General features: G+C 38.2%; 1 protein-coding gene across 1 annotated transcript in view; it reads right to left on the reverse strand.

Moving 5' to 3' along the window:
- Positions 1 to 17,420, reverse strand: part of Lyrm4 (LYR motif containing 4) — a 147,234-nt gene that overhangs the window by 103,487 nt on the left and 26,327 nt on the right. Inside the window, exon 2 of the mRNA XM_046453416.2 lies at positions 7,000 to 7,120. Coding sequence (XP_046309372.1) covers positions 7,000 to 7,120 — 121 coding nt within the window. The remainder of the gene's footprint in view (positions 1 to 6,999; positions 7,121 to 17,420) is intronic.

Raw genomic sequence — 17,420 nt, forward strand, 5'->3', positions numbered from 1 at the left:
TGTTAAGTCCATAATTTGCAACACTCTAGTAAATTTTATCAAGTGTAATATTTCATTTATAATGCACAAACCAGTAACAACTAAAGTGTTAACTCTTATTTTTTTTTTTCCAGACTGGGAAAATGTTGCTTTAACCACCACAAGGAAATGATGTTCATATTCAGACTATTCAATTTGGATGTATATTCAGGCATATTCTGATATTATACCAGTTTAGCAATGAAAAATTTTTAAATAATACTGGCACAGTTCTTTTTTTTTTGTTTTGAAGCTTCACACAATGGTCTCACCCCACTTTTTCGTAATATAGTTTGGCATAAAATCTGCGATGACTGTGTTATGAAATGTGGTATAAAAAGGTGGGAGATGTTGTGCAATCTGCACATGGACAAGCTAATGTGTTCCCCAGTACGTGCCCAGGCCCTCGCCTTCTATCCCCTTCTTCTACTCTGCTGATCTCCCTTCTATTTTTTTCTTTCTTTCTAATCTTAACCATTTTTAATACTGTTAAATATATTCACATTTTTGTGAAACAAATCTCTAGAACTTTTCCATCTACTGAAACTGAAATTCTGTATCCTCTGAGCAACTTCCCCTTTCCCTCCAGTCCCTGGTAACCATCCTTCTACTTTCCGCTTGTATGAATTTGACAACTTTGGATACCTCATTTTAAGTGGAACCACACAAGATTCGTCTTTTTGTTTTTGGCTTATTTCACTTAGCATAATGCCCTCAAGGTTCATCTGTGGCTAGCATGTAACAAGATCTCTTTCATTTTTAAGTTGAGTGATATTTCGCTTTAAGTATGGAACACATCTTGTTTATCCATTCATCTGTCAACAGACATGTGGGGTGCCTCTACCTTTTGTGAATAGCATATAATTATTTTCATGTGTTTTAGGTGCCGTAACATAGAAATTAACTTTCCTTTATATTCCATCAAAACAATGGCCAAATATATTTTGGAACTGTCCCCAAACTATCAAAATGGTACTTACATTAAATGTATGCATGTGGAGAGAGAGTGCACTCTCTATTTTCCCTACAGGACCTAAAAAAACATACATTTTCCCAGGTTGTTTGAAAAGGACAAGAACAGTGGGGAACACAGCATTTTTTTTTTTTTAAGAGAGAGGGAGAGAGGGAGAGAGAGAGAGAGAGACAGAATTTTAATATTTATCCTTTTAGTTATCGGTGGACACAACATCTTTGTACGTGGTGCTGAGGATAGAACCCGGGCCGCACTTTTGACAGGCTTTAACCACCATCTAAGGTACTGAAGTGACTGATGGGGCTAGAAGGAGGTCACTGTTCACCAGCTTCTCATTTCACAGCAGCATATTCAGAGAACTACTGGTGAACCCTTCTCTTGAATGGTCTTTTAAAGACTAACTATAAAACACCAAATAAAAGTAAAAACACATATGGTTTCAGAGACTCTCACCTATCACCACTGAAAATAAACTGGACAAATGATTTTGCTTTTAGCTATCTACAAAAATAATTAAGTAATAAGCTGAGAAACACTGAAATGGTTCAGCTCACGCATACGCAAACTCATTTTAACAAAAATCTTTGTCATGCGGGGTGTAGTGGCGCACACATGAAATCCCAGCCATGCGAAGGCAGGAGGTTCCCAAGTTTAACAAAGGACTAGGGACATAACTCAGTGGTACAGCACCGCTGGGTTCAATCCACAGTACAAAAACGAAAACAAAACAAAACAAAAATCCATGATACATGTACTAATATCCACCCCATCCCCCGTATTTTAAATGGCTGTACTGCTTTTGATCGCTTACAACTACAGGTTCATAATTCTGAACCTAATACCTCCTTGAGTTGCTTAATTACAGAAAGCACTAGCTTCAGAATAGCCACTGCAGTAGAAAATAGTGACCATTGGAAAACTAGTGACGATTGCTATCATGCCAAAACCCTGGCACAGAATCAGAACATAACCAGTTTCTCTTCCCACTGTATAATCACATGTAACAATAACAATATATTTCTTCATCCAAATACTTGGGTAAGAGAGAACCTTGTTTTGCAGGATAGAGTCCTTTCTATTTTCTATCAAACACATATCTTAGTAGCCTCTTGTCTTTGGTAGTGTAATCAAATATTATTTGGATATAAACAGTGCTAAATTCACTAGCCTACATATTGGCCAGGAACCTTTTCATACAGAAGATTTTTTCTTTTCTAAAGTTTATGGATTCACCTGGCTGACCATACTATGAAAATGGTCTATGAAGTACACTCTGTCCACCTCTGGCACACAAAACAACTTCGGTTACACTAGGTTTGCTACTATTTGAGAACCTGGAAGAACTGAAGGGTCATTTCACTTTTATGACCCCTAGTGGCATCAGATAACTATAAATGCACTTAAACTTTTGCCCAGTTATGTTACATGCTGCAGTTGTTCTGAAGACACTTAGAGGAGCAAGGTACTAGCACAAGGGAAGTAGTGACACATAGGTACACTATGGTGGTTAAAAAAACCAAGAAGTGTTAAAAACAAAAACAAAAACAAAAACAAACAAGCAAAAAACCCAAAGAGAAGTGGCAAACTGCAGGGCTGTAATGAATTGGGGTAATTAACTCAACTCACAGCAATTCTAACTAATGCCTGTAAACAGAAGGAATACTCCTAGACATTGAAGCTGAACAAAGGATAAAGACAAGATCTGGCTGGCTTCCTTGCTTCTCTGTCTGATGTGGAAGACCTACAAAGCCTTGCTTCCCGTCTCAGGGAGACACCAACTAGGTACTTCTTTGTTCCTAGACTGCCTAGACTGCTCAAGATCTATTTGCCTAACCACACACAGTCAAGTTACTGTCTGTCCTCATTTGGCCCATATACAAAAGGGCTCCCAACCTTTTTGATCACAGCTGGAGAACAGATAGGGAATCTAGGTTTAGCAGGGGCTAGTCCAGAATTTGCTTTCAGCAGAGGGGAAAACCCATAAATGCTGACAGGGTCAGCCTGTTTTTCCAGAACCATTTTTTTGTGGAAATAATAGCAGCTTACGGAAAGGTAGAAGAATGTCTCTACTGGTCTACTGGGATATGATGCATGTAACTGGAAAGGATTTGCTACTGACATATCAGACTGTAATGTCCAAGAACATCAAGGAAAGAACAAGTACATGTTTGGTCCTAAGTATGGAGAAAAGCAAAAGAAGGCCGACTTGCTCACTAGGAAAGAAAACCAGCTAGCCATATCGTGAAATGAGAGTAATTTTTAGGAGCTGTGCAAAGGCTCCCAAGAAATACTGATGCTATCTAGAACTCCTCAGGGCAGCCGATGCAGACTTACCATCTTGCACATTAGGGATATGAAGGAAGCATGAATGACCTCTGAGGAGAGATTAAGCTCCATTGATGAGGTTCTTAAATATCTTGGGGAAAAAAAATGGGAGGATGGCTTAAAAATAACTTTATCCTTCAACTTTTACTAACTTAGGAACTTGTGACCTTGAACTTCTGAATGTGCTCCAAGGAATTAGAAGATTTGAGCTCTTGTGGCATCCATTTTTCCTGAACCTGAGCTTCTCTACCCAGAAAACCAGAAGAATGTTTTTGTTCAGAGACTTCTTTAAAAACAGCAAAAATTACCAGGGAGGCTGAAGCAAGAGAATTGCAAATTCAAGGATAGCCTGTGCAATGTACAGAGACCCTGATTCAAAAGAAATGTGGATGTAGCTCAGTGGCAGTATAGTGCCCCTGGGTTCAAGCTCCAGTACCATAAAAAACAAAAACAAAAACAAACCCAAAACAAAACAAAAACTACACCACTGTACCAGGTTATGGTGGTTTCACACACCAGAGATGAGTCAAGGGACTGAAGAAGCTGTACTTTAAAGCACAAGGAGAAAGCAAAGAGGGCGGTTTCAGTACAGAAGATGGAGGATTTCCGACTACTGCTTTGATGATGTAGGAGTGTGGTAGCTGGACAGTGGCTGCTGGTTTCCTGTTTACAGAAATGTAAAGCTGGGATTGGTCCAAAAGCTCCAGCAGAGGAGGGGCTTGAAAGGAAGAAAATCACAGCTCCTGAAGGTGATAGGTCAGGATCCTCAAGAGATTTCTGTTTCCCTGTCAGTTTATTCCTCCAGGAGGGACTAAGTGGCCAAAAAGACACCAGGTCTTTGGTGGCACAGCCCCTCTGACTGAAGTATATGACCTCAGGACAACCCTGCCTGTACTCCCTTGAGCATCCAGCACTTTGCAGTTCTAGAGATTGTAGAGTAATCATAGCAAATACTTGCAAAATGTACTATGTGCCACCAATATCATTTTAGGGCTTTTCATATATTAACCTATTTGATCCTTACCACAATTCCCTATCCTTATTTGTTTTTTTTATTAGGCACTAAGAAATCAAATATTTTGCTCAAGGTCAAATAGCTGAGTCAGGACTGGAACACAAGCCTCACAGCACATGTTTTTGCTCACCAGACCCTTAGATCCCTTCCTTACACCTGCTACTGTCTCATGGGGAAGGGAGAAAATGGATAAGGCAACGAGCAGTAGTGTTTTAGGTACAGATAAGTGCTGTTAGGAAAAGTGATGCAGGGCACGAGAGGGCAGCTGTTTAATTAAGATAGAGTGGTCAGGGAGAGCCAGGCAAGAGTCTCGGGAGTGTCTCCTTCAGGTGAAGAACCTCTGAAGAAGGTTGAGAAGGGATGAGCTGGGTGTGCACCAGGGCCAACAAGAAGATAATGGACACTGTGTGAGGGAGGGAGAGAGACCAGAGTAATGCAGGGCCTCAGAAGATTTCACAAAGAGTTCAGTTTTTCTTGTCAAGGTGCTATGAAGCCCCTAAAGGGGCCGAGCAGGAGAATGAAGTGATCAGATTCTATTATTTTTTTTTTTTTTAAAGATCATTCTTGCTATTTATGAACAGAACACAGCAGGGGAAACAGTGAAGCAAGTTAGAAGGTAACTACAGAAGTCAGCAGCAAGGACATTAAACAACATACCTTTGCCTTTGGTCCAGCTCGCAGTGAGGTGTCTCAGGAAATCTACCATATCCCATACACTAACTGTGGTAAAATTTGCAGTTACAAGACTTGACGTGAATGGGAAGTGAGTAGAAAACTACCCACCAGCTGAAGTCTAACTGGCTAAGTAGTTCTCCCATAGAATGAGGGCTTCTATGAGAAAGAGGTACCTCGCTCCTAGAAGGTCACTCTGGAAACCCTGGGCCTGCAAGTTAGGCAGTGTATCAGGAAGGTGCAGTCGCCCCGCTGTCCTGGGGAGGGCACCCTCACTCTACTCACTCTCTAGCTGCTGCAATAATGTTTCCATCTGTTTTCAGTGTGGATTCACTGGGGATGTTGGATGATGGCCACAATCTTTTTTTTCCTCCCCCAGTGCTGGGGATAGAACCAGGGCTTCCTGCATGCTGGGGCAAATGCTCTACCACTGGGCTATAACTCTTTTTTTTGTTCGTTTGTTTTGAAAGAAAAAGAAAGCTTTTCAAACCAAAAAATGACACAGACAATTAGACATAACACAAGAAATGGTGGCACAGATTATTTACAGGCCCCCTCTTTTAAGCAGTTTATATTCTAAGTAATTTTAGACTAAAGATAAAACCAGTCTGTTTTGGAAATGCTTGCCAATTTCTACACAGAGAAAGTGCCAAAGAACTGAATCTTTCTGAGTTTATGTAAAATAGAGACTCAGGCTGCTTGTTTTCCTAAATTTTACTGCTAAAGGATCCCATGAAATTGAACTGCTGGTGACTGGAAAATACCATCGTTCTAGAGTTTTCCAATTGGCGACTCACTTATCTGCCATTCTCAAAGTACACATAAATGTGCAGATCAGTCTTTTTCTAACTACCCTATTATCTTTTCATGCCTTTAGTTAATGATCATTTCCCATACTTGTTTGAATGTGGCAAAGTTATTCCAATGCTAGATAACTGCAGACATCAAGGAGAACTACCAGAATCTGAAATGTTATTCCAGAAGGGATTGTTCCATTATGAAGCCAACAGAACCAGACTTAATCTTGTCATAAAATGAAAACTATAGTTTTTTACTCTTGCTTATTTGAATTCTATTTTGAGTTACGCATGAAGAAGGGTCAAGGAAAGGGAAGAGTCTGATGAAACGTCAGCCAAACACTTTCTAAAACACTAGCAGAACTTAAGAAAATGGTAATGTGTTCCCCCATACACTGTATAAACACATTTACCACAAGTAAGAGAGAAGTAGGGGTGAAAACGAAGAGATTTATGGTGTGACTATTGCTAAATTAAAGAAAAACAGTGAAAAGGGCAATTTTATTACAGGTTGAGAAAATCAATCAATAGAAGGCTACTTTAACCTTTGACTCTCTAATAGTTCCTGAGAAGACAGGCTACCATAAGTGCTCCACCCACCTCATTAAATTTTCTAAAAAAGCAATCCTTGCAAGTTGATCCCTGGATCTTGTACAAAATGAAAACAAAAACACCTTCCAGGGTCTTTTATGGGGTCTGCACCCCCACCAGTTGTGCTCCATACCTTGTGCACCTGCAGATGCACCTTCCATCTGGCAACGTAATTCAGGTTCATCATCTATTCTATTCATCATGAATTATAATGATAAATACTAGAAAAGGAGATGTTTATACCCTGACATAAGTTCACATATATATCTATAATATATCTTACAAAGACTTTTAATTTTAAAAAAGTTATTATATTGAAATTTATCACACTTCCAACGTTTAGTTTATGAGAGTTTAATTTTCCAGAAGGATGCAGTCCCTGAAAATTTTGAAAAGCTAATGCTTTTATTTTGTCCTTGAATTCGATAATATGATAGCTCGTTTTTCTATGCCTGTATTAGAAAAAAAGAGGACAGGGGAAAAAAAAAAGGATAGAGTTTCATGATCCTACAGTGTAAATCATAAACCTGAAAGTGGTGATGTCCAATCAAGGGGGAAATGTCAGAGCTGAAGGCTTTTAATGAAAACAGTATACTGAACCATCTTACCTGTCGACGAATTATTTCAAGGTCTCTTTTGGCTTTATTCACTAGGTTTTGAATTTCTACAGGATCCTTTACATTTTTATTTTCTCTGAAGGCATCTCTTATCCTCCTGACAGCATACATTCTAAATGAATTGAGAAAAAAAAAAAAAAGAAGAAGAAGAAAAGTTGTCAGTATGTCTGAGGATGTTTAAATTTAAAAGCTTTCCTCTAGAATTAAGTGTCCAATATTCCCCTATAGATAATTCACTTTGATTTTTGCTCATGGGATAGGTCAATGTATTACTATTCGGGATGACTAAGCAAATGAATTTAGAAAAATAAATCTACCTTAAAGAAGTCACATACAAATGGCAAACTGCTACATAAATGCTCTTTAGATTACTGGCTCTTTAGAGTTATTCACGATTGGCTTCCCTCCATTAACATGGATAATTGAACCTTTATTGTACAGAGACAAACCAAGAATTCAGAGGTTAAACGATGCACTGTGTGTGTTTGTATGCTCAATATGCTGAGCTAGTGATCAGCTTTCCCAATCCCTGATCCCTTTTTTGGCCTCTACTTTTCTTTTTGTAACCTAAAATGTAAGGCTGCAATCCATATCAGGATCCTACCCCAGCTGAAAGTGAAGGATTATGCCAAAAAGGCTTTTCTTTACGAGAAGTCCTCTATCTGCACAAACATATCTCCCACCCCAAGCCAGATAAACCCAGACAGACTTGAGTTTGTATGTTTGCTCCAGCTCCTGCTATTCACATCAGCTTGGGAAAGCTTCTTAACATAAGGCCATGTTTCCTCATCTGCCAGAGACACATAATACTGCTCAGTACAGCTAGTAGGATTAAGCATTATTATGTGAGACTGGATTTTGGCAAAAAGCCTGGAACCTAGAAAGACTCAATAAATGAAAGCCATTCTGATTACTATTCTAATTATACCTTAATGCAATTAGTATTTCCCTCTCCTCATGTATGGCCTCACCTTTGTCTCATATCTTTAGGGGCACACCAGAGTGTGTGTTCAGAAAGTAGAGTGCTCTTGATAGTTAGCCAGAGAAGAATCAACAGTCTTAATCAGACTCTCAGAGAACCACAGCCTTAACCCCTATGCACTCCCCATCTACTTTGAATTGGAAGACAAGAGACTAAGGAAAAGCAGCCTGAGTTGCACACACCAGACATTGTTTCCATCTCAAATCACTCTTGATTTTTAGCTTTAAGAACCAGGAAAAGAATATGTGTGTTACCATTGGTAATATTCAGCAATAAAAGAATGTAAATAGATGCAAAGAAAGGTGAAAAAGTAAGTATCAAAGTCTCTGGGGGATTGAAGGTGAGGTCTAGGAGATGCATATATACTGGGAAATCTTATTTTAGAGAATACAAAGTTTGTTTAGACACATTTTTCTTTTTCTTTTTTAATATCTCTATAATATTTTTAGATGTAGATGTGCACAATGCCTTTTATTTTTATTTATATATTTTTACATGAGGACTGAACCCAGTGCCTCACATATATGAGATGAGTGCTCTACTGCTGAGCTACAACCCCAGGCCTAGACACATTTTTCTAAAAAATAAATTTTATACTAACAATGTAAATGAGCTGTGCACATGGCATGGACTTGTAATCCCAGCAGCTTGGGAGACTGAGGCAGGATCACAAGTTCAAAGGCAGCTTCCGCAACTTAGCTAGTCCCTAAGCACTTGCTGAGAACCTGTCTCAAAATAAAAAATAAGGGGCTGGGGCTATGTTACATAAGGCCATGTTTCCTCATCTGCCAGAGACACATAATACTGCTCATTATGTATGGCTCAGTGGTAGAGCACCTGCCAACCACATTTGAAGCACTGGGTTTCATCCTCAGCAACACATAAAAATAAATAAAAATAATAATAAAAAGGACTGGGGCTGTGGCTCAGTGGTACAGTGTCCCTGGATTCAATCCCCAGTACCAAAAACAAACGAACAAAAAACCGAGACCCAAATGGCAGTTTTTGTTTTTGTTTTTTTTTAAACCCATTTAAAAGTGAGAGTAAAGCTAAACCTTGTAACATTAGGAACCACAAGAAGAAAGGCAGTTTAGGAACTTGCACTTTCAAAATGGAAGATACCATTGAAACTCTGATCTTAACCCCTTGATAACCAGCTAGAGAATTTGTAAAGAGGCTCCTAAATGTTCAGTATTGATCTCAGGGACTACTATGATTGGAAAGGGAATCCACATAATACTGGCTGCTAAACAACAATGGAAAACCTTACTAGTAGAATATTATTAAATAAGAGAGTCCTGTCATGTGGAGCTTCTAATCTAACAACATTCTAGTTTGGTCTAATAAGGAGGTTAATGGCCAATTTCTGAAGCCCTTTCTTGCATAGCGTAATTTAACACAGTATCTCTTCTTCCTCACACCTACACTCTTCAAAAGAAACTTCTTTTTTATGATGATGGAAGTGGAAAAAGGGACAAAATAATTCAATACTAACATTGTGATTCACATGGAACATTGTTTTTATAACGTAAGTTCACCTCTGGGAGTCATCCTTTTTTTCCCCCTTAGGGAACCCAGGGCCTCGTACATACCAAGTACACCCCCCAGCCCCTTTTCCCTTGTTTTAATTATTTATTCTGGATGCTGCATGGGTTTCTTGTAAAATATGGGTAATGGTAATCATCACTACACTCATTTTTCAAGAAGCTAGTGATTAGTTCAGAATAGGTAAAAAGAAAAGAAGCATCCCAAGGAATAGAAAAACAAGCTCTCCAAAGGCCAAGAAAATCGGAAAATAGCTTAAGACTCTCACAATTTATACCAATTGATGTCAGGGTTGAGAATTTAATGCTGTAAACAGCACGGCTGAACTAGCAGGTTCTGATGAGGGGGTGATGGGAGATTGAAAGAATAAAGTCTTATGTTCAGAGATCTTGAAGATAAACAGCTGGGATTGGGTGGAGCGCTGCTCTCTGTTGGAGAAGCAGGTCTGAAGACTTACACCAGCAATCTTTATTATATACATGTCTTTAATCAAGATTAAAGACTATGTAAGTATTAATCTTTGTATTCATGAACATTGTGTAGCTTATTCCTCAGTTACACATTGCAGTGGCAATGTGCGATGTTAGAAGCTTTGTGTAGTTCTCAAGAAAGTCCACTGTTTAAAGGAGCAGGCAGGTTCAGGAGTTGCAGAGCTGGTGAAACACTGTGGTTGTCTAGCAAAAAGTTCCTTTATTCTCAGGAGCTGTGTGCCTGAGATCAAAGGTTGAGGCTGATAAGACTCTAGCAGAGAGCCTCCTCATGGAGGGCATTATCACAGCAGCTAGGCATCCTGCACCTTTGCACAGAAACTTTCCCAGGTAAAGTATGCACAGTCATAAAGTCATATCAGGGACCCAAATTTTAGACACTGCTCTCCCTGTTACTGCTTTCCACAATTCAGAATATCCTGCTGAATGTTCTTATTTGTTTCCTCAATTCTCCAAAGTCGTTACCTATAGAAATGCAGCTCTAGATCCTGGAATTAAACATTTCTAAAGCACTCAAGTGGTTCAAACTCTGGATATACCTTTGAAACGAATGAGGCAAAGGCCCCTCCTCTCTTTTTAGCTCTGCTTCCTCCTGCATCATTTAACACACAGGATATTATTCTTTGCCCTAAGACACTGGCTCAGAACCAAATAGCAAATACTGCACAAACAGTTAATTTCTCAGTTTCAATTATATTTCAAATGATAATAATTTTGTAAAAGTGAATCTGGGTAAACCCTCACATTTTATGGGAGAGGGCTAGCCACCAGCTAGTTCAATCCCGATCCTGCCCTGGTTTATATTATTTGCCCTATTTTTGCCAGCTATTAAGATAAACCATTTATCCTCAAATGCATTCTGGCTATAAGCCTCTTGACTATATCACTGAGCAAGAACATTTAAAAGAAAAATGTGCAGATGCTCTAATGAAAAGGGTTAGCTGCTATGTAATGCCCTGCAGTGGATGATCCTAATACAAGTTAGACACTGTTTGAAATAAGTCATGAAATATAACATATTAAATACATGCATGTGGTATAGTCCACCCATGTGTCAAAGGTCATTCATAGTTCATTTTAGTCTGTCCTGACTGAAATCACTAGCATCGCAAAAACAAAAATAGAACAGAACAAACAAACAAACAAAGACGAAAAACGAACAGAGAAAGGGCAAGGGAACAAACAGAAGGAAGCAGACACTTCCACAGGAGGAGAAGGGCGGAGTTGCCTACACCAACACTGCTACCACCTGCCCTCTTGGTGCTTTGAGCTGGAGATTCCCCCTGGGCTTTACTTTTCCACCCCAGCCTTAACCCCTCACTTGGTCAGCAAATCTCAAATGTCCACAGGTTTTCCTAACTGGCTGTCCTTTTGCCATTGCAAGAACAAAACTCCTTTCTGAGATTCTTCCACTCACTCCAATTTCCTAGTGCGCAAGGCAACACAGCAGGCAGTAACCAAACAGTTCTTTGCACTTGAGGTCTTGCTTCACTTTCCCCTCCCAAAATTACTGGGGACCAAATGCAGGCCATAATCACAGCCTCTAGCACTTGGAAACTCACATCTGCTTTAGCATCCAAAGTGTGATATGACTAGCTAATGCAATGCTTCTTGTTTCTGTCATTCTTCATCAGCATCCCAAAAGGTGGTGGCTCCTCTGCTTACCCAACACATAAACACATGGTCCCTCTTCTTGCTCCTCTGCAGCCCCAAGTAAAAGTCAAATATTCCAGTAACCAAACAGCTCAACCTTTAATTCTGGCCTCCTCGGGGCACAATGTTATTTACCATCTGCTGCTTGGAAGGACTTGTGCTTCTTTGCAGTCACTAGAAGGAAACTGCTTAATTCTAGCATGCTCCCTGGGCAGAAAAGGGAGGGCTGGTATGTTTTCTTGGATTATGCTTCATACCATCTGACTACATCATATCCCATGCTTCTATGGATCTGATCTGTTTACTTCCGGAGGCCAAGTCTCAAAGATGCATCAAGGCTTATATAAAGGACACTCATTGCATACAAAGACCACCAACTAAAAGTAACCCCTCAAATTACCATTCTTAATAAAAAGAAGAGCTTTAAACCTCAACATTTTTTACAATGACTTAAATGATTTGCATTTGTTTTAATGCTGGGGATGGAATGCCTTGTGCGTTAATCTACCTCTGGGATATACTCAGCCTCATCATTCACAATCTTCTGAGGTATCTATATTTGCTGGACAGGGGATCACCATTGTTTCTCCTCTTGGTCTCTGGATCCACTAGCTACTCCCTCTTAGACTGTGTTGTGGGTACTCTGCTCCTTACACACTGTGTTCTTTAGGGCCTACATGTGGACTTTTTATTCAAATCTCTGCCAATAATTATGTCTATGTTCAAGATATCAACTAATTTATATATGATACTAGCTTTCAATACTCTGCTAGCCCAGACCTTCCTTCTGAGGTATAAATGCATTATCATCCAATTTGCCTTTTGGACTTTCAATAAAAATACAGTTTTCCAGTGAACACATTCAAAGCTGAAGTTACCACCTTCCTTCTTCTTGTCCCTGAAGGCCAGTATCTCCTTCTAAAGGTAGGAGCATTAACATGCAGCCAACTGCCCAAGTCAGACACTTGAGATTTGTCCTAAGTTCCTTCCTTTCCTATAACTCTCTAAAATTCAGTCAGGCATAAGATCTTACTTATTCAATCATCCACATCCCTTCCGAATTATCTTCCACTTTCTCTAACCCCTCGGCTTTGAACTTGCTCAGGCTCTCTCTCACAGACTGATGCAACAGCTTTGGGATTATGGTATGTATGTATGTGCAGTACAATAAGATGGCTCACAGCACCTATAGAGAGAAGGTTCAAGGACTACATGAAGGTAATAAGCACTCTGGATAGATAACAGAGAGAAGGACAGAACATGAAGCTTCCTTCTTTATATAAGTGTGAGGGCCCACCAGAATAAAAGGCCGCTTGCAGTCTTTAAACTTTCTTGTTTATCATTATATGTAAGTGCCTGGCACAGAGAAAGGACTCAATAAATATTTACTGAATAAATGAACTTCAAAACATTATGGGCAATAACAAAAATTCCCCTAAGGAAAAAAATACCAATAATCAATGTGGAAGAATAAAATAACAAACTGCCAAAAGAAACAGAATTAAAAAAAGGGCGGGGGAATGCAGCCTATAGATTGAAATAAGCTCCGAGAGACCATGATCATAGAATCCACCATTAGGATTCATTCAGTAAACACATACTTTATGTCTATTATGTCAGCACTGTGCCAGGAGCTAGAGACACAGTGGAGAACAACAAGGGCACTGGCCTCAGGGTCCTGTGGGGATGAGATCTAATATAAGGAGGTGAAATAGGCCCAGAAGGCATTCAAAGTAAACAGAAAGGATCAAGGAGACTTGGGGCAATGAAGCAGTCCTCCTCTTGATTGGGGTAGTGTTTCCATAGGCCTATATGTCAAAACATTGAACTGCGTACTTAAAATGGACACATTTTATTGTATACAAATTATTCCTAATGAAGTTGACTTTTAAAAAGGTAAAAAAAAGTAAATAATACAGAAACTTTTAAGAAAAGCAACTGAAATAAAACACAAAACAAAGATTGCAATGCTAGAGAATAGGTACATAGCTGAAAGAAGAAAAAATTAGCACTAAATTACAGAAAGTAGAAGAGAAACTCAAAATTCACATTAAAACAGAAAAATGAAATAAGCTGGCAATAATGGGCAAGAAAAAAATTAACCTTCAGAATAAGGCAAAGGTATAAAGCCTATGAATAATAAGTGTGAACAAACTGAATGGCATAGGTAATTAAAGTTATAATGAAAGAAAATGTCCCAGAAGTGATTATAAAAAAATTGAGAAGACTCATTGAGATTTAACAACCAGAGGACAATGCCAAGATATTTGTAAAACCCTGAACTCCAAGGTCAGAGAAAAGAGTTTAAAGAAGGACAAAGAAAGAACTTTAAAAAGGTAATACAGAATGGAAAACAGATAAATTTTAAGATTTGTATCTTCCAAAACTCTCACCAAAGTAAAGGACTACTTTTCACAGTCATTTAAAGTGCTGTTGGGAGAGTCCAAAAGGATAACAAAACAATATCAATAAATTATGGTACAGATTATATACACATAATACTGTGCTAAATACATGAAATGTATTATCTCATTTAATCCTCACACTTATGGCTCAGGCTAAAAATTTAGGCCAAGATCACATGTCTAAAATGTGGTAGAGTGGGGTTCTGAACTCAGCTGACTCCAGAGTCTGTAACTTTTCAATATGGAGCTCTTCTTCTCCCAGAGGTTGATAAACTCTTTTCAATCTCTGATAAGTTCTTGGTCTAACCCAAGCTGTTATTCATTTGAAAAGGCATTAAAAAAATTGTGTCTGGCACCAGCAAAGCTTAAAAAGGTCATCTCATCTCTCAACAATGTTTCAAGTGTTCCTACAAATAGTTCAAGTTAAGAAATACAAGTGGCTAAGAGCCTTAGTAGGGAAAGAGCTATTGATATAAGCACTAAGAGTGAGATAATTGAGTTTAATTGTTTTAAAATGGAAGATAATGAGGAAGAAGCTGATGGAGTAAGGAGGGAAAATTATTGAGAGAAAACCTGTTGGGGGTAGGGGAAAAACAAAGCCACTGAGTTTTGGGGCAGTCTTAAACCTATTATGTATTTCCCTGCTTAAAACTCCTCAGTGGCTTTCCATTGTCTTAAGATAAGGGTTGAATGATTAGCAGGGATAGAGGATAGGACCCTTGTTCATCTCTTCTGCTGCGTCTAGCATGTGTTCTGACATGGAGCAGCCACATAGGAAGGCTTGCAATTTCCTTGATTCCCTCTTTTAGGTCTGCTGTTTCTCCATATGTGCAGCATCCTTCTCCAGCTGGATTTCTTGGCTAACTCTTAATCATTCTTAAAGTCCTAACTCAGAACACATATGACAAAAAGATTAATATCCTTAGCATATAAATACTACATATAAATCAAGTAGAGAGACATTAAGGCCACAGTAAATAAATGAGCACGATGCATGAAACAATAATTCATAAGAGTACCAAAAACGAGTAAGTTTAGAAAGACAGATACAGATATGAATATTTAGTATCAGTCATCATCAAAGAAAACGCAAATTTAAACTAGGTAGCATATTCCGTACATGCAATTGTAAGAAACAAGAAAGTCCAGTGGTCCATTTTCAGAATATGGTATTTAGCCTTAAATATAAAATGGGATGTAAGATCCAAATGAAGCCAACCTCTATCCAATACTAGCTATTTTAATTCTAGCCCTTGCTTTTCCCTCCCAATTTTAAAATTAGCCAATCACACAGATTGTAACTCTGAGATTCCTCCTATCAGAACAAGGGGCAGTTCTGCATTGGGGATAAAAACAGGTGGACTGCTTTCCCAAGTGTACTTGCTTGCCAAACTTTGTACCATAGCACACCCTTCTGCAGAAGTCAAGTTTGCCTTGCTTAGTAACTTTTGAGCTTGTGCCTGATTTCTTGCAGCACTGCTGAATATTTCTAACATAGTTAACAGAATTTTTTGAAAAGGCAAAGCAACAGGTATCATGGACAACTGGTACTTCCTGTGGGCAACTAACTGGTAATACTACCTGGTAATAAAGTCCATAATCTTTAATCTACTAACTCTACTTTTATTGATCTACCCTACAAAAATAATCTGAAATGTCTACAATGTTATATGCAGGGTGATGTTCATTTCAGAATTATTTCTAAGAATTAAAAACAGAAGCTGTCTAAATGTTTAACACTGGAGAAACGGCTATCTAAACTATGACATTATTGCAATTTTAAGATCAGTGTTTCCAAAAAGTTTGGTGACAGGTTCAGAAGTCCAAGTATAAAAAGGTGTAAAGTGAAAAATGCCTCCCTCCTGCTCTTCTTACTCTTGTCTCTTAGACAACACTTCTGACTAAAAGCAATCAAAAATTTCTTGTGCAGCTTCCAAGAGATTTTGGATTCATATTAAAACCTCTATGTGTACCTGTTCTTCACAAATGGTAGTGTTCACCTTTTTAAATTAAAAAATCTTATTGCTCATTTGATATCAAATAGAACTGACACACTTTTAAAAATGGTTGTACAGTATTTCATTGCATAGGTATATTATAATTCATTTAGCTAGGCCTGGCACAATGATGCAGTCACTATAATTCCAGTCACTCAGGAGGTTGAGGCAGGAGGATGGCAAGTTTGGGGGCTGGGGATGTAGCTCAGTGGTAAAGTGCTTCTGGGTCCAATACCCAGTGGCTCCCCCCACCAAGAAAAATTCATTTAGCTAGTACCTTACTAATATTTAGGTTGTTTTTGATCTTGCTCTTCAAATTATGCTGTAATCAACATTCTTATTTACCATAGAATCATACTCATATATATTTGTGGGATCAATTCTTAAAAATGCAGTCAGTAGGTCAAAGAATATATCTATAGCTTTAAAAAATAAAAAAAAATTATCAATTTTCTTTCTAATTCTGTAATCACTTCATTCTTCTACCAGCAATGTATAAATGTCCCTGTTCCCACAATACATTTGCCAATAAAACGCAACATCAAAGTTTTACATCTTTGCCAATCAATACATGAAAATGGTATCTCATTTTACTTATAATTACATTTTCTTATTATGAATGAAACCAATTTTTACAAGTTTTTATAAGTTGTATTTTTCTTTATATAGTTTGCTTTTTTTTTAGTTGACTGACAGGTTTTTCTGATTGGTTTGTAAGACCTATCTAAGGTTTCTAAGAAGCTAGCTATTTGACTCTAGGAAGTTGTAATAGTCTTCCTACTTTGTTGTTTATGAATTTTTTTGTGGGCTTGTAATGTATAAATGTTGTATTTTTATGTAGTAAAATGTATCATTTTTTTACATCAAAAGCCACTACTGGGCAATTAAACAAACCCACTTACCCACATGTTATTGAGAACATCTATGGTTTAACTGTTCATGTTTAATTCATTGATATTCCTGGGATTTATTTTGGTGAAAAGGGTTGAGTACAAATTTCACCTTACCTTCCAATGTTAACTTCTTAAAGTGAAGGAAACAATTTTATATTCAGGATGACCTCAATTATGGAAAATAGTAGGCAAAGGAAAAATGAGAAGAAAATATGAAAGCATATTAACAAGAATTACTCATGGTTACTGAAGTCTATCCTTTCCCAATTGTTATACTAACCATTATTTCTTAATGATTGTCAAGTTCCTAGTGACATATCATCAGTAATATACAGTAATAAAGAAAAATCAGTTATTAGAGAGGGCTCAGTTTGTGCAAGAGTCTGGGGAAGGGTATATGATTAGATCAAGACAGAACCAGGGGAGACTTGACAGCGCATCAAGCTACA

This window comes from Marmota monax, unplaced genomic scaffold, assembly GCF_021218885.2.
Source record: "Marmota monax isolate L192 unplaced genomic scaffold, Marmota_monax_Labrador192_F-V1.1 WCK01_AAM20220418_F8-fsc00029, whole genome shotgun sequence".
In the NCBI taxonomy this organism is placed as follows: Eukaryota; Metazoa; Chordata; class Mammalia; order Rodentia; family Sciuridae; genus Marmota; species Marmota monax.